Source organism: Lagopus leucura, unplaced genomic scaffold (genome assembly GCF_019238085.1).
Source record: "Lagopus leucura isolate 7727_CA_CO unplaced genomic scaffold, USGS_WTPT01 Super-Scaffold_100002, whole genome shotgun sequence".
NCBI lineage: Eukaryota > Metazoa > Chordata > Aves > Galliformes > Phasianidae > Lagopus > Lagopus leucura.
In genome coordinates, this window is record NW_024962263.1 from 46,038,471 (window position 1) to 46,061,709 (window position 23,239).

At 38.5% G+C, this 23,239-nt stretch overlaps 1 protein-coding gene across 1 annotated transcript in view; it reads left to right on the plus strand.

Moving 5' to 3' along the window:
- LAMA3 (laminin subunit alpha 3) overlaps positions 1-22,544 on the plus strand; it is a 112,747-nt gene extending 90,203 nt beyond the window's left edge. Inside the window, exons 52-78 of the mRNA XM_042869575.1 lie at positions 873-989; positions 1,538-1,692; positions 2,803-2,944; positions 3,467-3,566; positions 4,055-4,171; positions 4,255-4,434; positions 5,274-5,416; positions 6,326-6,502; positions 8,425-8,576; positions 8,675-8,837; positions 9,328-9,461; positions 9,913-10,063; positions 11,376-11,495; positions 12,432-12,556; positions 12,861-12,981; positions 14,132-14,272; positions 15,014-15,144; positions 16,014-16,145; positions 17,070-17,214; positions 17,500-17,663; positions 18,071-18,260; positions 18,877-19,026; positions 19,518-19,677; positions 19,812-19,939; positions 21,123-21,216; positions 21,555-21,674; positions 21,851-22,544. Of these exons, the coding sequence (XP_042725509.1) occupies positions 873-989; positions 1,538-1,692; positions 2,803-2,944; positions 3,467-3,566; positions 4,055-4,171; positions 4,255-4,434; positions 5,274-5,416; positions 6,326-6,502; positions 8,425-8,576; positions 8,675-8,837; positions 9,328-9,461; positions 9,913-10,063; positions 11,376-11,495; positions 12,432-12,556; positions 12,861-12,981; positions 14,132-14,272; positions 15,014-15,144; positions 16,014-16,145; positions 17,070-17,214; positions 17,500-17,663; positions 18,071-18,260; positions 18,877-19,026; positions 19,518-19,677; positions 19,812-19,939; positions 21,123-21,216; positions 21,555-21,674; positions 21,851-21,996 (3,798 nt within the window). The 3' untranslated portion in view covers positions 21,997-22,544. The remainder of the gene's footprint in view (positions 1-872; positions 990-1,537; positions 1,693-2,802; positions 2,945-3,466; positions 3,567-4,054; positions 4,172-4,254; positions 4,435-5,273; positions 5,417-6,325; positions 6,503-8,424; positions 8,577-8,674; positions 8,838-9,327; positions 9,462-9,912; positions 10,064-11,375; positions 11,496-12,431; positions 12,557-12,860; positions 12,982-14,131; positions 14,273-15,013; positions 15,145-16,013; positions 16,146-17,069; positions 17,215-17,499; positions 17,664-18,070; positions 18,261-18,876; positions 19,027-19,517; positions 19,678-19,811; positions 19,940-21,122; positions 21,217-21,554; positions 21,675-21,850) is intronic.
- The last annotated feature ends 695 nt before the right edge of the window (positions 22,545-23,239 follow it).

Genomic DNA, 23,239 nt, shown 5'->3' on the forward strand with positions numbered 1-23,239 from the left:
TGCTGAAGTGTTGCTGTTTTGTAACACTCATGTCTAGCCAGTTTGCTAACACTGCTCGAGCAAAATAATTTCTATGTTCAACTGTTCCTTAAACGTTGAACTGCACCTTTATGTGCATGGACTATACAATGCATGTGTTGGCTGAGTGTGCACAGTTGTCTGAAAAGATGGATGCATCTGTTCATGTCATAAATCTGCTGCTACACTTCTCTGTTAGAGAGAGACTTTTTAGAATGACAGGAACATAACTGAGGAGAGTTTAATATCCTTACCTGCAGTACCTCTTGTCTAGTTGTGTGTAATGCTGTGCCATTACCCTAGAGCTACTCTGTAAATTGTCACAATTACTGTTCTAGACCAAGGACTTCCATTTGTTTTTCTATCAAGAAAGTAAAACGGAGAGGGTTCATGCCTCCTTTTTAGTGACATCCACAGATGAAGGGATGGCTTAAAGATCTTATTTCTGCCTTTCAGAGAGCAGAAAAGATCAGATTTGTCACTTGGAAGGTGTATTTAAAGATTCCAGGTTTGCAAGGACAAACCCTTAAATGGTCTTCCCTGACTGTTGATCTAGGCTGACACATACTACTACCATCTCGTCTGAGCAATAATAACTGAACTACTGTGGTCTCTTGCTCAGCTGTCTTGGTGAGCTATGTGCTATACCACTGCAAACTCCCAAGTTCTGTCACTATTCTAATCCATGGATTAGATCATAGACACTACAGATAAACACAGCAGTAGCATCTTTGGAAAAAAACCTCTGTTATGCTCTAGGTGATTTGTGTGTCCTGATGTGCTCACAGATGTGATTTTCCTGCTTCTTAATTATAACCCAATCATCTGATATTCAACCATTTATTTTTCCCCAGAAACGAATTGATGAGACAAATGTACAACAGAACAGCATCTTGGATATTTTGAGCTCTGCCCAGACTTCCCTGACACAAGCTGACAGTATGCTTGGATTACTGCTGAAGAGCAAAGAGGTATTGTTAACCTGTTTAGGTTAAGATTTAAAAAATCCAATACTTCGCTGACACTTTAATAGGTAGCTGAGCTCAGTGGCGAGGACATGAGCCTTGTATATTTAGGAAAAAAAAAAACAAAAAAACAAAAAAAACAAAAAAAACACAAAGTGATCTCAGCACATTCTTTACGGAGAATCCCTGCCTGCATAAATGTTTGGAAGAGCAGCTTATTAAGGGTTGTTATGTGTGTCTGAGGTAGACCCTGAGTTGTGGACATCAGAAATTTGAGAGAATGTTCTTGAGAAATACCAGAAGTGATTGTGCTGTTCCTGTATTTCTTTCTAGGCAATTGCTTCCACCTGGGCAATATGCTAGGCCTCTTACTTAGAACAGCAGTTTTTGTGCTTCTGTATCCATTGTATTAAAAAGATAATGTAATGACTAGCAGTTGTTTCCAACAAATTCCAGAGTGTGGGAAGGGTTATTTTTCTCCTTAGTCTTCTCAGGGGTGAGACTTACATACCACTGATGGTGATAAATTTATTTTTTCCTTTATAAATGTGTAGGAATATGAAAGCCTGTCTGCTCAGCTTGATGGAGCACGGAAGGATATGAATGGAAAGCTCACGAATAGCTCCTTATCAGCAAGCAAAGAACCTTTGGTGGTGAGGGCTGAGGAACATGCCAAATCTTTGCAAGAGTTGGCAAAACAACTGGAAGAGTATGTTACTGTTCCTGTAAATGAGACAATTCTGTACACAATGTTCACAGTTGCAAAGCTTTGTGTGTAAATTCACTTGCTTTAATGACCATTTGCAAAGTTAGGAAAAAAAGTCATTTTTTTCTGCTTCTGCAGAGATGTTTTCTTTTCATCCCAAACCCGAGTCATCTTGTACTTTTCCTAATCACAGGAAATACAGCTCCATTTTACTGTACTAACTATTTATTAACGAGAGAGATTGTCCTCAGGTAGAGAGCAGATAAGTGCTTATGGTATATTTTTTTATGATGTTAATTCCTGTATCTGCAGTCAGGGATGCCTTTATGATGTCATTGAATTGGGGTAAATAACTGTAAGATATGCCTTTTTAGATTTACTGAGGAAAATAATCCTATAGTTTTCTCATCCTTCAAGGAATCTTCTGGAAAGGCAATATGAGGAGAAAAAAAAAAAAAAAGAGAAATCTGATATGAATCTGTTATTTCTCCTTTACTTGTACTTTATGTTGGAAATATGAGAGAGGTTTTGGAGGCCTTTCACAGTATATCTGTATCACAGTGTATCAGGACAAAATGAAAGAAAGTAAAATCCTATTTTTTTTTTTTTTTCTGTGCAAGTTGTTTGCATTTTGTCATCACACCAATTAGAATTGTCTGTTGTTTCTGGCTCCAGAGCTCATGCACTGTTTCTTTGGCAAAAACACAAGTGGTCTTGAAGCTGTTCCATTGTGTGTGTCATCTTCCACTTCTGTAGAGTGCTGGAGCAGCCCGAGATCATCTGGAAGCCACTGTTCTCTAAACTCCTCTGAGCTGACCTGTATTTGGGAAGCTGCAATGAAGGAGGCTTATTGGCCTTGTGCCCTGGGGAATATTCCCCATCCAAATCAGTTAAAGACTGTTTGGAGGCCTACAGTCGTATTTTTCCAAGTACTTGAACTCTTCCAAGTTCTGAAGAATCATTTTGTATATTGAAATTTTCTACTTTTAATCAATGTTCTAAATGAAAAATGTTTCCTGTATTGGCATTAATTAGAAAATACTTGGTTCAGGTCTTTTCTCATAGTCCACAGTCTTTGCAGAAGGGTGCATTTTTTCACTCTTTTCCCCACAGAATAAAGAACAATGCCAGGAAGGATGAGCTGGTAGGCTGTGCTGTGGAAGCTTCTACTGCCTATGACAATATTATTAATGCCATCAAAGCTGCAGAGGAAGCAGCCAACAAAGCTGGGAGTGCAGCTGACTCAGCTTTGTCAGTAAGTACTTACAAGCAGCTGAAATGATGGTACAATAAGTGTTGTTTGTTTGTTTGTTTTGTTTTTTTTACTCTCTGAGAAGCACCAAAATTGAAGTCCTCTGTGTCTTGGTATGTTGTATTGATTTGTGGCCATTATTTGGGGAAGCTGCTATTCTTCACATTCATGTATTTGCCTTGCTTCAGCACAATTCAGACTTGTTACTGCCTTTCTGATGAGGTTGTCCATCTGAATGCTTCTTGTCCATTTCAGTGCAAAATAGAGTGATGAATGAGGCAAACCCAGTGATCATTGAGAGCTCTTTCAGCTATTCTCTTTTACTTTGCACTAGTAATATCCATAAGCTCTTCAGCAGAGGATTAGCATGTAACAGCTAATTGGTTTTTAAGGTATTATTCTTTGTATAAAATCACTGTCCTTCTATAGCTGTTTTTATAAAACTGGATTGGGCCTTCTCTTTTACTTTTTGAATGTCAGAATAATTATTAAAGCAGTCTTACAATCCTATGCTTCTATGACCAGACTGTGAAGAGAGAAGACCTATCAGGAAAAGCTGCAAAGTTGAAAGCTGAGAGCAGTACGCTCTTGAATCAAGCACAGGATACTGAAAGGACATTGAAAGGTACTGAGAAATAAAGTGAGAATAGAAATGTTATCATAGACTCACAGAATCATTTAGGTTGGAAAAGACCTCTAAGATCACCAGGTCCAAGCATCAACACGACACTGGTAATTCTACCATTAAATCACATCCCGAAGTACCACATCTACATATCTTTTAAATACCTCCAGCGTGATGGGTCAACATCAGAAACTTTCATTGAATCACAAATCTTCACAGTTCCACCAAAGCTCTGTAGCATGTATTTTATCAGAAGAGGATAGTTCCATTACTGCGGGACACATCGTGATGGTTATTTCTAACATAAAAAGACAAGAAAGTGAATTTCTCACCTTTACTGTGCTATCTATATTCCTTTGCAGCACTCAGGCCCAGCAAATCCTTAGACCTGCACAAATGTTTTACAGTGCATTCAAGCCACACAGCTCAGCCAACAGAGAGGTGATATTTCTGTATAATGTTCATAAAGGACCTTCACTGTTTTGCAGCTATTGGTCCAACCCTCGAAGACATAAAGCAAAGACTTGGAGTCACTGATGGAAAGAAGAACACACTACAGATTGATCTTGTTACTCTTCAAAATAATCTTAATGGGATAAACAGAGGTCAGTTACTTACTCATCACTTCTCTTTTGCCTCTTTCACCAGTTACTGTAAGAATCTACACATGCATTTTTGTGCCTTTCAGATGACATTGACAGCATCATCACCAGTGCAAAGAACATGGTAAAAAGTGCCAAGGACGTGACAACTAATGTACTGGATGAACTGCTCCCAATTCAGGAAGATGTGGAAAAACTGAAGGGTACCTATGGAAGCACGCAGAGTGCTGGCTTCAACAAAGCATTGACAGAAGCAAACAATTCAGGTTGGTGTTGTTTTCTACTGTGGATTCTTGCTATTTGCTTAGTCTCTGCTAATCATCTAAAAGTTGGCTGTCTAATCTGAGCCAGTATTGTGAACTTCCTCCATTGCCAGTCAGAAGGAGCAAGCACTGCAGAAGGAGAATTAGTCTGTGTTAAAAGGTAATATCATGGCTCATTTCAGAAGACTTGGAGGCCTGTAATCAGTGGTGTGCCTAGAGGTCCATACTGGTTCCAACGCTGCTTAACATGAATGACCTGGATGGTGGGGTAAAATGTACCCTCAATAATTTTACCAATGACACAAAACTGGGAGGAGTGGCATTCCTCCACAATGCCAGAGGAATTGTGCTGCCATCCAGAGGCAGTGGTTCTACAGGCTGGAGAAATGGGCTGACAGGATTTTCATGCTGTTCAGAAAAAGGAAGAGGGAAGTCGTGCACCTGGTGAGGAAGAACCCCAGGCACCAGGACATGCTGGGAGTCCCCCAGCTAGAAATCAGCTCTGCAGAAAAGGACCAGGGGATCCAGCAAGTTGGATGTGAGCCAGCAGTGTGTCCTTGAAGCAAAGAATTCTGTGACATGTGCCCTACTAGGTCAGACCAACAGTTCACTTATGCTGGTATTCTCCCTCCAACAGTGCAGAAGGGCATGCTACTTGGGGGGATGCACGTAGACCTGATTCCTCTCTGTTGTTCATTATCCTCATCATTATCTCCATTATCCTAATGAAAACAGTTCTGTTATCACCCTATTGCTTTTCAATTATGTATTCATACCCCATAATTCTATATGTTTTCCTCCTCCATTCTACCCTTAATGATGTGGATTTTTTCCCATTACAGTAAAGAAACTGACAAACCAACTTCCAGATCTGTTCAGCAAGATTGAGAGTATCAACCAACAGCTAATGCCAATAAGCAATATCTCTGAGAACGTAAACCGCATAAGAGAGCTGATTCAGCAGGCAAGAGATGCTGCAAATAAGGTCTGTCTTGAACACTGCAATCATGCTTGTTCTTAGTGTTTTGGACACTGCAGTGCTTTTGTTCCTCTTTATAAATCATTTTGTTAAAACATTTGTGAAGGATCAGACATAAATTTCATTTAATAGCATAACCCAGCAGTTAAATTTAGTATGCTGATGAGAAGTGTAATTCATACATAAGAATGGCCGGATGCAATAGCATCTAGTTTCATCCTTCTCATACAGTCTAATTTTCCAGATCAATTTTCAGATCTTATTTATTCAAGAACCATTTTTCTTCCAGTTACAACAGGGTAACTTTGGCAGCAAGAGGCAGAGTCAGTTCTGCAGGCTTAGAGGCAGGGATCTCTACCCATTTGTGGCCAGTGGAACGCTGGCATTTCCAGAAAACGTGCAGCCTTGTGCCTTTGTATCTCCATCTGCCTTGACATTTTAGGCATCAGCTATAGGCATCTCGCTCTTTCTCCATTTAAGCAACTGTGGTAGTTATAGTATCAATGGATGGCATGGCCTCAGATGACAGCAGAAACATTACTGAGGTAAACACAAATAACATGCAGTATATGAGAAGAATTTGTGACTGTAATGTAAGTAGCAGTAATAGGATATGTATTTATTATTATCAGAGGTGCATTACAATTTCCAACAGACAGTCAAGTCCAGAAAAGTGAAGCACTGAGATATGTATGTAGACATGTAAATAATTCATAGGCTTGCTCTTTGGAGCCACAAGGCACATCCTGTCCATTACATGTAGTGAAAGTAACGATTATTTGAGATTATTTGAGATTTGAGATTAAATCTTTAGTGACTGGTAGTAGGTAGGTTACTTAGCGATTGAATAATGAAATAAGTAGAAGCCGTAGTAATAGATTCTTCTGAAGTATTGAATTTTATTTTTCTTAACAGGTTGCTATTCCTATGAGGTTCAATGGCAGCTCTGGTGTAGAGGTTCGACCTCCAAGCAACCTTGAAGATTTGAAAGCCTATACTTCACTTACTTTTTTTCTCCAAAGACCTCAGAAAAGATTAGATGCCCCCCAGAGGGCATCAAATAAGTTTGTCTTGTACCTGGGCAATAAAGATGTAGGTATATTCTAAAATGTAATTTGATTTTTAGAACAGGCAACATGCTTTAAGGAACAGGTGGGAGAAAATTTGTTTTGACTGAAGTTCATAGCCACTGATAGCCTTTTTTTAATAATTGCCATCATGTGGTGGAATAAGTACTTTGTGAAGAATAGTTTATTCTTCCACTGGCAAGCCAACTTACTGACTGACTGCTCATCTCTTTGATATTTTGCTGTTTATTTATTTTGCTGGAATTTATTTCTCAGTCATAAATATCATCATACAGTCTTGTCAGAACTATCAGCGTTTGCAGCAGTCAGCACAAACAACGTGATCCTACTCTCACTTCTTTGGCTCTTATTGTAGCACGCATGACTGTGAATTTCTCTTCCGGTTACGATAAAAGGGTCGGTTCCCCTTCAGCTCTTAATTTCTCTTCTGAATATGCAGAATAATACAGAGTTGCTTATGCATTCATGCTTGCTCAGGAACCATCATTTTTAAAATATCCTGCAAAGAGCTTCCTAACAACGTGTTTTCAATTCTTGTTTGCAATTGTTTCTCTAGTGAGTCTCATTCACATACAGAAAGCTGATAAAAGTAGTTATGCTATATAGACTCTCACCTTTTTATCCCCTCATAAAAAGGATGCCCTAACCAGAGAAGGGCAACAAAGCTGTGAGGGGTCTGGAGCACAAGTCTCATGAGGAGTGGCTGGAGGAACTGGAATTGTTCAGTCTGGAGAACAGGAGGCTCGGAGGGAGACCTTATTGCTCTCTACAACTGCCTGAAAGGAGGTTGTGGTGTGATAGGAGTAGGCCTCTTCTCCCTCATAACTAGTGGTAGAACTAGAGGGAATGGCCTCAAGCTGTTCCAGATGAAGTTCAGGTTGGACATTAGGAAAAATTTCTTCTCTGGAACAGGCTGCCGAGGGTGGTGGTTGAGACACCATCTCTGGAGGCTTTCAAGAAATGTTAAATGTGATACTAAGGAAAATGGTTTAGTGAGAAAATATTGGTGGTAAGTGGGTGGTTGGACTGGATGATCTTGGAGGTCTTCTCCATTCTATGATTCTATGGCCCTAAGTCAACTTAATAGGAACGGAGTGTTGACTGAGTGCTGTTCCTAGCACCTATTTTATTTCATGAACGTTGCATGTAAATTTTTAGTAAATGCCATGGCTTTAGCTGAAAGATGTTTTAGAATTGAGAACTACCTTAACTTTTACAGCTTTTTATGTTACAAACATAAAAAGCCATGCATGTCTCTTCAATTAATTTATAACCGTACTCTCCAAATATTCTCTCCGAATAATCATACTCAGTGCAATGCATCATTCATTAAATTAGCACAACACATCTGACTACAATTTAGAATAGAATAAAATAGTTAAAACAGAAGGGGCCCAGAAGGATCATTGAGTCCAAGTGCTTGAACACATCAGGGCTAACCAGAAGTTAAAGCATATTATTAAGGACATTATCCAAATACCACTTGAACACAAACAGGCATGGGGCATCAACAGCCTTGTGAGAAAGCATGTTACAGTGTTTGTCCGTCCTCACAGTAAATACTTTTTTTTTCCTATTGTCGAGTCTGAATGTTCCCTGGCACAGCTTTGTGCCATTTCCACACATCCTATCATTGCTTACCAGTGACAAAAGACTCATAGAATCATAGATTGGTACCTTCTTGTCCATTTCCCCTCCTTGGGAATTTGTAGAGAGCAATGAACTAACCTGCTGGTCTCTTTTTCTCCAGACTATTTATTATTCCCAGAAAAAAACTGGTAAACTTAATAAAATTCTCATCATTGGGTGGGTGAATTGCTTTGTGACTCATTCACAGTATGATGGTGTCCCTGAGGAAGGGATGTTGTATTCTAACTTCATTAACATTAGTCATTAATTAATGATTATTTGCTTTGCTGTTCTTAGGCTTCTAAAGGATATATTGGTATGGCAGTAAAAGACGGTCATCTCACTTGTGTCTATAACCTGGGAGATCGTGAAGTAGAAGTTGTTGTGGAACCTCTTGTGATGGAAAGTGACACTGAGGAAGCCATTATGGATCAAGTTAAGCTTGAAAGGTATAAGATCCATAGCACGCAACAGACTATTCCAAAACGTGCTTGGAATGTCTTTTATTAGTGTGATGTGATATTTTGCCTGTTTGTTTTGGTTTTAGAATTTACCAGTATGTGAAGCTGAATTACATCAAAGCAGCAACGTCAACTTCTCCGGTGTTTGAAAAGCCTTTGTCTGCAAACAGTGGAGATGGAAACACTCTCCTAAATCTTGATCCAAGCACTGTTGTCTTCTATGTTGGAGGATACCCACCGGATTTTAGGGTACAAAGAGTCATTCAGTCTTTAAAAGAGATTTCCGTGTTAATCATTCTGTTACTCTTACAAGTAAAGGTTAGAATTAGCAGTCTTTCAAAGACTATAAAAGTTTGATCATGCCAGCAGGAATAGGGTGAGTGCAAAGAAATGCTCCTTCTTGCAGAAGCTGCCTGGCTTGTAGCTTGCTGGAACTCAAAGAAGGGAATATGATGGGTTTTATTCTTCCAAGGACACCACAAAACCTGCCAGCCTGCTGAGCACTCTCCCCAGTCCACTCATACGATTCTGCTTTAAATTGTGCTGCAGTGCTCCTGGGGTGCTATCAGATGGTTTGGTTATTATGTCCAGAGATATAATAATACAGTAATTTCTTCAAATTAGAATGACACATTCTGTGTCTTAGTAATACTTGCAGTAAGTCCTAGCAGTCACATTTCAATGTAAAATTTTGTCAGCTGATGTTGATAGCATGTTTTTTAATAACACTGTTTTTCAGCCTCCACGTAAGCTAGACTATCCTCATTATGAAGGCTGCATTGAATTGGACAACTTAAATGAGAATGTTATCAGCCTTTACAACTTCAAGAGGACATTTAATCTCAATACCACTGAAGTGCAACCCTGCAGAAGGTACGATACTGAGGTAGACAGATTGATGGTTCTGTGACTTTATCAGATTTTTGTGTCTTTTAACATCCAGAAGCATAAGCACTGCAGTTACATGAATGACTTTTTTTTTTTTCTAAGTCTTGGTCATTAATACGTACCATAGAGGAAGTCATCAGAGTTGGTGTTATTCACATCTACAGCAATCTCAGTCCATTGGCTAACAATTAGAATGATAAAATAAATCACTAATTATTTTAAAATCAGGTTTTTCCTCTCTAAAGATCATATGTAAAATTAATAGAAGCCAGTGGAAAGTTTTTTTTCTTTGCTTGGATTAGATAAACTGACCCTGTTAGTGGCTCTGCACTAAATGCTTTAAATTCAGTTTTTTAAAAATGTTAATGACAGTAAGACCATGTGGTAGTAGATTTTACTCTTGTATATTCACGCCTGTGACACCGAATTATTACAGGTACAAAGAAGAGTCTGACCAAAGCTATTTTGAAGGCACTGGTTATGCCAGCGTCACATCTAAAGAAACAAATGCAAATGTACCAATACGCTACGAGCAGACAATTCAGACTACTGCAGATGAAGGCATAGTGTTTTTTGCTGCAAATGAGGTAATGAAATGCTTCTGCGTTGTTTAGAGGTCTAGGAAGTTTTTTTAAAAGTTCACTGACATGAGAACACATTAGATTTACTTACATGTAGGTTGATCTGATAGTAAAGCTTCCATGGAAACTACAGCAGCTACGAAGAGCACAATAACACTATTTAGTAGAGAAAATTCTCAGCTATGAAACACTATTTTTTAACATGCGCTGATGCCAGCAACGAACAAGAATCTGCGTGCTGTGCTCATAAAAATCTGGACCAGTGGAGGTGACCCGCTGCTTTACAACAGCTACGGCAGCATTGTTGCTAGGAAAATGTTGCCCATGCAGTCCATTTTGCATCTGCCTGAACGGGTTGAAGTCAGAAGGTGCCAAATCAGGACTATGTGGTGGGTGTGGTAGGACAGTCCAGCCAAGCTTGGCAATGTGCTTCACAACTGGTATGAGGCCTGGTGTTATTGTGTTGCAGGAGAAAGGTTGTCATCTTCTCTGGCGTGACTTTGGAGGTGTGAACCTTCATCTTAGTTAGCCTTGCAATGGAGCAGTCAGAGTTGATGTCTGGGTATTAGGAAATCCAGAAGGATCATCGCTTTCCTCTGATGTTGTGGGCCATCATCATAAAATAGGAGGCATTACTTTCAGAGCAGCCCTAATAACTTCCATAAAGTTGCTTGAAACTGTTATCTTTGTTCAAATGGCAGATGAGTAGATTCTGCTGGGTGTTCAATTGCTGCTGAATACTGACTTTGTCAAAGCTAACTGAAAATTGTTCTAAGTAGCTCTTTTGATAGGCAGTGCACAGGATTTGGACTTGTGTGACAGAGGGAGGGTGCAACTCGAATCAAACCAGTCTCAAAATACTGAAATCCTCCAGAAGTGCAAATGCTTTTTTTCTCAAGTCTAGACTAAGGGAGAACGTAGGAAGTGACATGGTGATACCACGGTCACTTATACCTGTGAAAATTGCTAAAGAACAATAGCAATTCTGTTTATGTAATAGTATTATAGGAATGATAACTATCACTGTGATATCATTTAGTAATATCTCCATTCTGTTGAAGTAAAAAGAAAATCAGTAAACATTCCGAAATGAGAAAAAGTCCTCTGGAGATTTGACAGCTACATCTCGAGCTGATACTAGATCTGTTTCTAAGATTTTTTTAAGCATTCAAAATTAGTCTTCTAAGTTTTACTGTTCTTGCTTTTATGCTTTTAACCAGAATAAGATTGAATCAGCTAGATAGCTTTGTTACAATAATTCATGTGACACTGACATAAATCTGAAATGTTGAACAGTTTGTGCTTTTTCTTGCTGCAGGATCAGTACATCAGTGTGCTTATTAAAAATGGCCATCCGGTTTTTAGATACAAAATTGACTCTGAGCTTCCAAAAGAAATAGAAAACAATGTGACTTTAAATGATGGGACGTATAAACAAGTAAGTCATTTTAAACAACTGATTGATTGCTGTTTGTGGGAATATAAATTTTCTTGAAGCTAAACCTTCTGTTGTAAAGATTTGTTGTGAAGTTTTTGTGTTGAGGATTAGTTTGGATGCAAGCCTTCACTATTTGCTGTTATGTTTATCTGTGAGTAAATTTAGTTTTAATAAAGCAGTTTCCAAAGGATCAAGCCCTTTGTGACAGAACATTGTTTTATGTGAAGAGATCTGTGATCACTGTACATACCAACATTATTTTAAAACTTAAGTTCATGCTTTTTACTATATAAAGGTGTATTTCTTCAGAGGTTACTTAACAGTAACAGAGGTTACTTTTTCAAAGTCTTTATGTTGTTGCTGACTTATTTAGCTTCAGTCTGGCTGTTTTGTAGAGCTACTAACATGAAATCCTAAAGACATTGTTAAAATCTCTGATTGCTATTTTGATTAGTTCTCCCACTTCCCCTTCTTACATTTCCAACTAAGTAGTGTAGACTGCAGTGACTGCTGGAAGAAGTGTTTATGCTGCTCTGGGCTAAGTTGCCTCCAGTCAGCTGACTGATCCAGCCTTTGCAGGAGGCAGCAGCTCCTGAATCTTCAACTGCAAGTGGAAGGAGTGGAAGGCGATGTTTGAACGTTTAGGAACTTTGTCCTAAAAATTCACCTCATCTAAGTACAATAAACTTCACCTCTTATTTGAATAGTCAAGCATTTTGTGTAGGTATTTGCTTTGACTAAGTTCCTAAATTTTGCCAAGTACCTTTGAACTAGTGCTGCTATTCTGGTTCAGAGCGTTAGTAAACAAGAGGAGGAAAAAAAAAATTGTGTCCTACTCTTTAAATGTAATCTGCTATATCTTGCTCTTTGAATGTAACATGCTTAATAATTTTGTTCCTGGTAAGTGAAGTAATTCTCATTGTTCACGTATTTCAGATTAGAATATTGATTGCCCGAAATAAGAATATTGTTTATGTCAGCTCTGATATTACAGCCAACGTTAAAGTCTTTGATTTCACTAAATATTATCTCGGTGGCATTCCATCTTCTCTAAGGAAACGGTGAGTAGCTATAAAAAGACTGTAGCACTTTGTGTGGTAAGTCCATCTAAACTCTTTCCTTCGGCAAGTTCTTTCGTGCTCTGTATTATGTATCACAATCATAATCTGTGGTTTTTGGCTAATGGTGAGTTTGAGTGTGCCCTGTGGAGCAGGTTTGATCAGTATGAAGTATGTTTGTGCAATACAGATTGCTCGTTTTATTTTTCTACTTCTTATATTGCCAGCATTTACAGGTTGTTATACTGGTATCTGTTTTGAAATAGCAGTCTACTGAACTCTTTTTCCTCCCACTCCCTGAAACCAGCTTTGATATAACCGTACCTCCGTTCCGAGGCTGTATGAAGAATGTGAAAAACCCAAAAACTGCATCTGTTGTTTTTGATGAGACTGTTGGTGTCAGCAAGAAATGTTCAGATGACTGGAAGGTAAAGAAAAGCATTCTTTTAAAATGTTTGGTAAAGTTCATAGATTCTGGTTTGTCTGTAAAACCTGGGCATTGTCTTGTTCGAATAAAAAATTGCCCTTGGTTATCATGTGATGGCCAAGAAAGAAGCCAACAGTAGTGTGAAGATACAAAGAGAAAGGAATCTGCACTCCTGCTGTGATAGTTTGCTCCAGTACATAGTCCATCCTCTTAATACTGTATACTACTAAGAATTCATATTTACATTTGTTGGCCTCCAGTTGCTGTTACTGCAGAATATGTAGTCACTTAATACTACTCAGGATCTTTCTTCTCGCTGAGGTGCTTATGTTTTATAATTAAGTCACATCTCAATCTTTCTCCTTGACAGAGCTAAGCTTCCACTGCAATCTCACATAAAAAAGCAATTGCTCCACTTATGTGTGTTGTGAAATCTCCTGTACACCCACGAGTTTTGCTACATTCCTTTTAAAATGAGACAGTGTGGCTTTTTCAGTGTTGTCTTACCCAGTGCTGCATGGAGAAATGAAAATCAACGTGTCTGCTTCTACCTATTACTCCTTATGTGGTTTCTTTCTCCAATGGCACTGTCCCGACATTTTCATTCCCTCTGTGGAATCTAAACAATCACCATACAGGTTATTTCTCTGTGCAGAAGATCTAGCCTTATTTCTCTTTCTGAGTCTGTATATCTCCTGTATATTAACAAGCATTTTGTTAAAAAAAGGCCCAGGTATGATCTGTCCTATGACTCGCATAGCCTCAGATACTAGATCATCTACATAGCTCAATGTGTACAAACCATTCCTCCAGCTGCACACTTTGGCATTCTCAAATGTGAAAACTTAAAAAAAAAAAAAACAAAAAAAAAAACAAAAAAAAAAGCTTCCCTGTCAATGCAGACAGTAGAGATGAACGATGTGTTATGCTCAGCTGCCCTCATCTCCCTGTAGAGCTTTGCACATCAGAGCTAATGATACTGGAACGCATTCAGTCTGTCTGTTCTATACTGGAATGTTGTGCTTGCAGTTTGCCTTGCATGTAGTTCAGGTGGGAGCTGCTTGCAGTTATGTTGAGTAGTGCTTTTGTTGTCCTCCATTGCCAATTCTTCAGATTGGAAGGAAAAACACTGAAATTGTTCTCTCTTTCAGCTTGTCAGATCTGCAGCTTTTTCCAAGAAGGGCACACTGAGCCTGAGTGCAGCGAATTTCCCATTTCCCAGAGATTTCCAAGTTGGCTTTGGCTTTCGAACAATGGCATCGACTGGAACACTCTTAAGTTACAATCTATGGGTATGAAACGTGTTCAGCTTAGAATGCGTTCGTTGTTATTTCTGGATCAGTCATGTTTGTCTGTGACCATGTCAGTTTGTCATCACTACTAAGTTTTACATAGATTCCCATATTTTAAGGCAAGAAATAGCTAGTATAAACATCTCTAGATGCTGTCATCTTGCATGTCATAGGATGGAGAAATTCATCCTGGCAATTTCTTCATTCATACAAAGCTAATTTCATGAGTAACTGATCCTTAACGTTGAGCATTCTGTATCACAGCACCCCCATCCCAATAAGGTGACTGTTGCCTAATACAGTTGGCTGGAAATATTCTGAGTAAAACTGGCCTTCTGCCCATGCAAAAATGATACTGTGATCAAATATGCAGAGGAAAAGGCTGATTTGGGCCATGACCTGTCAAAACGCAGGAAGGTTCAAGCAGAAACGCCATTCTTGCTGGCTGAAAAAGAAGATATGGAAGTACACACTTGATATTTAAGAAAAGAAAAACTGAGTCCTCTGGTATTGTAAAAACAATTCAAACAAGCATTTTAAATAACTGGTTACTTAAGAGAGATTTTAAAATGTGAATTATATTCGTCATAAAGAACTGGGAGTAAAATCTGGTACTAGATGACTGTGAAATGCAGTTTTTGTCTGAGAAAATAGAGACCACAGAGAACTTTATTAATGATGATATAATCGAGAACTAAAGGCATCTGCATTTAAGGATTATTTTGTGCAATTCTTTTTTAGCCTAATATTCTTACCATCTACCTGAGCCCTGGCTTTGTGAATGCAAAGATAGGAGAGAATGAAATGAAAGTGAAGAAGGAGTATGAAGATGGGTCAATGCATTATGTGACAGTAACAAGAGAAGCTGACATGTGAGTCCAGTCCTTTATCTGAGTGTTTTATGTTGTAGTTGGAGAAAGATTAAAATGTTGTCTGACTTGTAATTTGGGTATACAGGAGCAGAGCATGCTGAAATAATGAAGCAAAAGGAGATTTTTGGACAGTGGGTGTGCATATAAGTCCCTGTGATATCTGAATTCAAAGCTGATCAATATGCATGTCTGATTTATTGAGTTTTGTCTACTTGTTAAACTGGAGCTTGGAAGCTCTTCCACTTCCCCATAGCCTTTACATATGTCACTGTAAGTTAGAGGTGCATCTAATATGGGTCCAGAGAAGAAGCTAATATTGTCTGTTTTTTCAGTTGTGATCTATTTCATAGGTATCAGAAAAGTCAATTTACAGGAAAGCTCCTAAGTCTCACTGATTTCTGTGCCACATATAAAATGAAATAAGTGCTCATTACAGAGGAAAGTTTTGAATAATTGTAACTTTGGATGATTATAAATTTCAACATTATCTGTAGTTGCTGCTGCTAATGCAATTTTGATACAAAGAACAAAGAACCATTTTGATACAAAGAACAAAATCTTATCCTGTAGCTGTCAGTGAGAGTTTTCAAGAATTTCATTTGGATCAGGATTTCACTGTAGACTGAAGGACTGAAGACAGTCCTTGCTCAATATCTACCACCGAAAAGCAGAGTAAATTCACCTAAGTTAAATTCAGTATAAGTTTTTATGGAAAGAATCCCAAAAGTAAACAAATGAAGCTCTAGTGTATTTACAATGCAATGAGAAAACACATCAGTTACATGTTTCTTTTTAAAATATATATTTCATTCAAATCCATGGATGTTTTTCTTTAGGTTTCATGCTCATTTTTCTTTGCTTTTTTTCAGAGTAAAACTGCTGGTTGATGATGATCTTGATTCAAAATCATTTGACTTTCTGAGGTCACAGACATTCACTCAGCCTATCAGATTTGGTGGAGATGATTTTGAAGGTTGCATCTCAAATGTTTTTATAGAAAGGTATTTGGCTTGGTAGTCTTTCAGTTCCATACTTTTTTGTTGTGTTCCTTTTTAAATCACCTTTTTAAAGATGCTTTCTTTCTAAATTGCTTTTCTTCTACATGTATGAAATCTTCATGAATGTTTAACTCTGCTGCCCCAGATTATTTTCTAATCCAGACAGTATCAACTTGTAATTAAATCTGTTGTTCAGATGTAATGGAATTTTTGTCTGAAACAAGTTCAGGTTCTGCTCCCAGCTCTGCCACTCTTCTCACAGAAGATGATGGGCAAGGAGTTTCACTGCATTTTCTCAATTGTAAAGGGTTTTGTAATTTAATCATCAAAGATTCTCCATGACTTATAAAATGATAGCATTATTTAATAGTATTCTTTATCCACAAAGGAAATTGGTGTTGACAGTCTTTCTGATATTTTGGCTTTAGTACCAGAACTGCTTATTAAATTGCGATGGGCCTTATGCTTTGACAGCTCTCATTACAATGTCTAATTTGCACAGGAGGGTAAATTACTGTCTCCTTTTTTTTTCCTTGATCTGCCTGGCTATGCACATACTAACGAGTAAAATTTCATTGTCTGATCCAGAAATCAAGACTGCTTTTATTAACGCTCATTTCTGTTTAAGTAGATATCTTTTAGTACAAAAGACTGTGTTTAGAAGAGATGAGAAGGAAGCATCATAATTTGGATTATTTTTTTTGTTTTGTTTTTAAGCCTAAAAGGAAATGGGCAGAAGTAGGACAAATGTGAATATTTTTTTGCAGTGTTGAATGTAAATTTTTCATCAAAAGATGAAAATTGGTATTTTAACATCAGGTCACTGGGAATTCCATTTTGTACAGAACACAGTTTTACAGTATGTAGTTGATTACATTAGAGAAAAGGTAACCTGTGTCACAGAACTTATCTCTTTCCTCACTCTAGGACAGGTCAGCTCCCTGAAGTTCAAAATCTCATGAATTTTACTGCAAAGACTGATGTATCCCTTGGAGCTTGCCACCAGTATGAGAACCTTGAACCAATGCTGCTGAAAGAATTCAAAAATCCACTCAGGTTTAAGATGCTCAAGGTATGCCTGTTATTACTGTCATCTTCACTCTATGTTGATGCTGAGGCTCTGTCTGCACAGCCATGATTTATCGAGCCCAATATTACTGTTTGCCTTCCATCTCACTTCTGAATCAGGTTCTCTTTGTGTTGAAGTTCCACACAAAGTGTGTACTTGCTCAAGAATGAGAACAGCTTCTCTGTCATTTAGAGAAGGGCACTGACTGCCTCAGGTGGAAATTCTTGTGTAGATTGAATTTATTATTTTATGCTCACCCATAATAAATGTTTTTATTCTGCCTCCCAGGATGAAAAATACTTTGATCGTTTGACATATTCTAATGTACAGCATGACCAGCAAAACTACACTTTACTAACTCAGTTAAATGTCAACAGTGAGGCGTATCTCCTTGGAAACACCCCCAACAGTTTTATATCCTACACGTTTTCTTCATCTGCACCTATGGACAGGTAATACAAATATTATCTCTTCACCTCCCAGTACTTGAATCTTCAAAGCTGCTTGAATCTGTAAGTGCTAAAAGCCAGGATTCTTAGTCATGTTTCCATCTTTTGGCACAACAGAATAGTGATTCTAAAGGTTCAGGAAATTTTCTTTTTCCATACTTCCCCAAACTATGTAGATTGACTTGGTTATGGTGGGCAGCTATGGTGCATATTGATGCCGAGTTCTAAGCCTGAGTAAGTCAACTTTAATTCACATTCAGAAGGCGGGCGATGCAGAACACTGTGATTCCACCCAAAATGTCTTCTGCAATTCACAAATCGAGTTTTGCTGATGCTTTTCTGATGAACAGGGAGAATACAGCACCTGACAAAACAGACATATGTTTGAGTATGCTTACTTTCCACTACAGGTTACATTTTTCCGTGGATATACGAACGCGATCATCAAGAGGATTAATCATTTTCATGGAGGGAAAGTCTGAGAACTCTTACACGGCTCTCCACGTTTCAAAAGGACGTTTTGTCTTTTCGCTTGGTTCTGGAAGAAGACGAATCAAAATCAAAACTAGTGTTAAATACAATGATGGACAATGGCATACTGTAAGTAGTATGACACAGAAACAGTGACTAGCAGTCATGGTAGGCACAGTCTGAATTTCTAAGTTATTAGGCAGAGGCAGGGAAGAAAAAGTGAAAGTGTTCCTTGTGGTGACCTGAAGTTAGTTCATTTGCCTCAAAGCTCATGTGACTGACAGGTCTCTGTTAGGAGAGAACTTGCAGAGACTGATGGTCGCCGCATTATTTTCAGTTCAAATATTTCAATGTCTCCCATACAGAGCACTAAGATGCAGAATACAGTGAGGTGTTTGGGTCAGGCAGAATTCTGATTTCAGTCACGCACAGAGTGAGTGTGGAGTGACTCCATTTGCAAGCCCCGGCAAGATGACCAGAATCTGAATCTCTGACAGTCTGAATGGTTGACTTGCAAGATGCTCCTGGTTTTTAAATCATCTTGACATTCAATTGAAATATCTTATTTATCCTCTTCCATTTCTACTTTTGCTAGTTTCAGACTATCCTGAAAATATTCTATTTATACTGTATATGATTCACCTTTTAAAAGCACAGTTTTTCAGTTCCTGTTTGGTACACTAGCTCTAATGGCTTTCACTGGCATTGGGGTTTCTCATTCTATTATTTGTTGCACCCTTAAAAGGTGGTATGTGGCAGAGATGGGAAGAATGTCCTCTTGGTTGTTGATGGTCTGAGGGCTCAGCATGGAAGATTAGGAAGATTAGCAAGAAGTTCCACCACTGAAATTAAGCCACCAGTCTACCTGGGAGGGCCACCATTGCTGAAAAGAAAGGTAAAGAGCTGATGCAGGCACCTCTACACACTCCCCAAGCTGTACTGATTACATGTGCAAGTGTTAATATGAAGGATTTCCATGTTGAAAAGCTTTAGTATACATTTCCAAGCACTGACTGAGCACCTTAATATTAGTGTGAAATGTGTGTTGTTCCTTTTACTTTAAAAATTAGACAATTAAGACAAGTTAAAATAAACAGCATCTTAGGAAACGTTGTACTTGAGATCTCACAACTCCCGTTGTGTTGAAACATCATTAGGAAATATCTGTGCTGCAAGCAGGAGTTACATCAACTCAAATTTAGCTCTTACTGTAATGCTTAAAGCACTTTTTATTGCCAGGTGTCTTTTCACATCAGAGATGGGGTTTAGGTACCCTTAACGACAGATGGCTGTCTGTAGTCCAACAATACAAAAGATCTAATGGGTAGTCTTACTAAAAAGATGGCCATCATGCTTTGGTATTCACGTTTTGAAACATGGTTTCAGAATATACCAATGAAGAGTTTCAAGGGTTGCCTGAGAAATTTTAAGATGAATGGAAAAGTCATGAATGCACCTCAGCAAAAAAAGGATGTGCTTCCTTGCCTGGATGCTCCCATGGAGATGGGGATTCATTTCTTTAAGGAAGGAGGATACATTGCTGTTGGTAAGCTATGTAGAGATTATGATATATGGAATTATGCCTTAAATGTGTATGTATGAGTGTAGAAGGATGTTTTCTGTATGTATTTTTATGATGATTTCCAGTTTTTCCTCTACTCACTCTTTGACTCTCCACAGGTAATTTGCAAATGGGCTTAGATTTTAGGATTGTATTTGCCATTCATCCAAGGAGTTCAACAGGTGTACTCCTCCATTCTGGAACCAAGCCAGGCAATTACTTGACTATTTACATGAAAGAAGGAAAGGTAAGAACAAGCTGCGATTCCATTACAGCTGTATTACTCTCATTCAGCAGGGAGGAGTTCTGACCTTGAACTCTGGGCTTATGTATTACGTTTGTCTCCAGGTTTAACACTGAACAACTTCCTTAGAGTGGTTTAAAATCACGGCATAGAAAATTAAGCATTTAACCTGTCTCTATGCCTACACTACCAGATTCCATTGTGTACACGCTAGCTCACACATGTTTTCTTCACATGTCAGCAGGAGGGCACAGTCTTCATTTTCTTAGGCTTTTCTTGATACTATATAATCTAGTGGGATCATACCCTATGTGAAAACTATCCATGTCTCCCAGATTTGCTTGCAAGCTACTTCTCTAGTGTCATAATGTTGATTTTTTTGTTTTGTTTTATTTTGGCATTTTTTTTGTAATGTGATAGCCTTAGAATCTGAATTTTGGACCAGAAAACCATTGTGCTTGGTTCTGTAGAGACCTCAAATAAAAAGATGTCTCTGCTCAACAGAACACAAATGCACATAGAAGCAGGGGCACCAACAGTTGTGAAGCACTTGTGGATGAGATCAGACACCTTTTTCAGCAGTAACTTAGATTCGTGCTGGCTGTTAGCATGGACAGGATGCAATAGGAAGTAAAAACAGGTCAATGGAACACCATCAGAGGAACCTGGTAGAAAATGGATTTCAGCATATCAGCTACTTGGCCATTACCAAAAGAGAGGAAGATGTCGATGACAAATAGCCTGCTTACAGGGAATAAAGAGAAAGATGTGAGAAAACACAAGGAGATTCTTGTTGGAGATGTCATAGTAAGTAATCAGGCTGCAAGCTTCCTGAGTGAATTAATGTGAAGGTCCAGGGAAATACATTGCAGTGATTCTCTCTGGAGATGTGAAGTGTGTAGGTGACTGCTTTGGGAATTGAAGAGTAGGTGTAGAAGAAAAGACTTTGATGCAGAAAGATTATTTCAAAACCATTAAAACCATTTTGTAAGATGTATTTTTGCTTTTAAAACTTGTAAAATATTTGTTCCTGAGAATCTGCTAGCAAAATTTCTGGAATATGTATACAATGACTAACTCTTAAACTAGGTGAAACCTAGCCCTCCACAAGTTCAATAAATTACTTAAATTACTGTATTTTTCTGTTCCTTTCTTTGTGGTAACTTAACCCAAAACTGTTTTACAGGTCATTGCTGCTGGAAATGGTAGAGCAGGAGAATTTCAGACATCAGTCACACCTCAGCAATCTCTGACTAATGGACAGTGGCATACAATCACAGGTACGTTGTATCACACCAGTTCTTCTGCAGCTTGGAAAGAAGGGGGGCACAGAGCGTTGCAGCCACAGATCTTAGTTAATCATTTCTTCTCTGCTTATTCTTATAGCACTCTTAAGAACAATGTAAGTGTTTTGTGTTAATTCAAGGCTTTACATAAGAGGGCTTTTTTTGGCTGTATTTAGCCCCAGAGTACCTAGATGTGTCAATCTGACTTTGAATTGAAATGAAATCTGTTTTTCCTACAAGTTAAATTTTTCCTGCTGGTTTAAAATAGTGTCCTAGCTGGTTGGTTCTTCAATAGAGTTGAGAAAGAGCTCTCATTTACTTGTTTTTTGCAGTCTCTCAGAAGGTGAACACTGTGCAGCTAGAAGTAGGCACGGAGAGTAACTACACCATTGGACATCCACCTTTCTCTCCTGAATATGTGAATCAGGCTCTCTACTTCGGCAAAATTCCAGGTAAATTATTGCTGCTTTGTTTTTTAATGTATCTACTGGCTTTTATTCCTTTCTGAAACGAAAGTTCTGTTCGTGCATTCAGTTTTATATCATTCTCCCTCTTTTGAGAGCTTCACATTAGTTCATCTTTAAAATCCTTCTTGTTTTATTGACTTTATTCTTCTATCTCATTTTAGCAAACTTGGACTCACATTGGCTTCCAGTCAAAGATCCATTTTTTGGCTGTCTTCGGAATATTAGCATCAATGGCAAACCTGTCTCCACCAAGAGAATTTCAGAGGTTCACGGGGCTGTGAGTTTGCGTGGGTGCACGGCCACGTAACTTTGCTTGTACATTCATCAGGTTGGGTCTGCTGAAGTACTGTGTGAATTCATATCTTGTGGGTTCCCCTTTTGCTGCTTGCTGTGTCACAGAGTAGTTGATAAGAAAATGAATCCTTTGGATGTGGATTGTGCCAAAGCAAATTTGAAGTATCAGCTTTGATAAACTCCCTATTAAATGTCATTGATTTCCAGGGTAATCCATCGTGTCTTTGGAAACATATGCAGAAAAAGCAATTGTATATACCCTGCTGGGTCAAATTCTGCTCTCACCCACAACAGCGTATAGTTGTGTGGAATTCCAGTGTCTTAATTTCAGGAATTTGCCTTAATGCTAAACTTGAGAGCAAATACGATCCGCCAATGTAAAGAAATTTATAAAAATATAAGTCTCTTTGGATTGATGAACAGAATTTTTATACAGAAATGTACATTAATGTTAAAAATAATAATATAAATGGAGTTTGAAGCACTTTAAGGAGTGAAACTCTGAGAGTTTGTTGAAATACTAGAAATTCTGGAACCAAATAAAAGTAGTATGTTCTTAAAGCCACCCATATTCTTGCCTGGTTATTTTAAACCTAGTATTTCTTCCTTTTTTCAGACACCTAAATCCAGCTTGCTTTGTACATCTGGTTTAAGGATCTGGTTTGCCTAGATAAGCAGGAGTCCACCACTGTTGCTTCTTAGAATTGTGTCACCTAAAAACCTCAGAGAATTTTTTCTTGTAAGCTTCTTAGCCAGAAGTTTCTTCCATCGATTTTCCTTCTGATTAAATGAAGGCAACTTAGATTATGAGCAGTAGTTGCACATGCTGCAATTCTCAAGTGTGAATTGCAGGGTGAAAACAGCAGACTGTGTTCTTTGACATTCACATCTTTGCACCCGATCATGATCCGTGGTGGAGTGGAGGAACCCGGTTTCCATTTTTCTAAATACAGGGTTGGCCCAAATAAACTTGACAGGGCTTCTCCTTTCTCTGTCCTTGTACTTGTAGCTGCAGGTCTTTGGGGTGGGTGGGATGGCTGTCAGAAAGCTCTTCATTGCAAAGTCCTGCAGTCCTTCTCTTCTACAGCAACTCCATGGTGCAGAGGGTTCTCAGCTGCAGAGCTACTCTGCTGGAATGGGATGGGGTGAAAGTGAGTGGGGTTGAGGTCTTTAAGCAAGCAGAGGAGTGGCACACAAGGGGAGACACCTTCTGTCTGGACATGCTGCAGAACCACTTCTCCTCTGTGGCAGCCTGC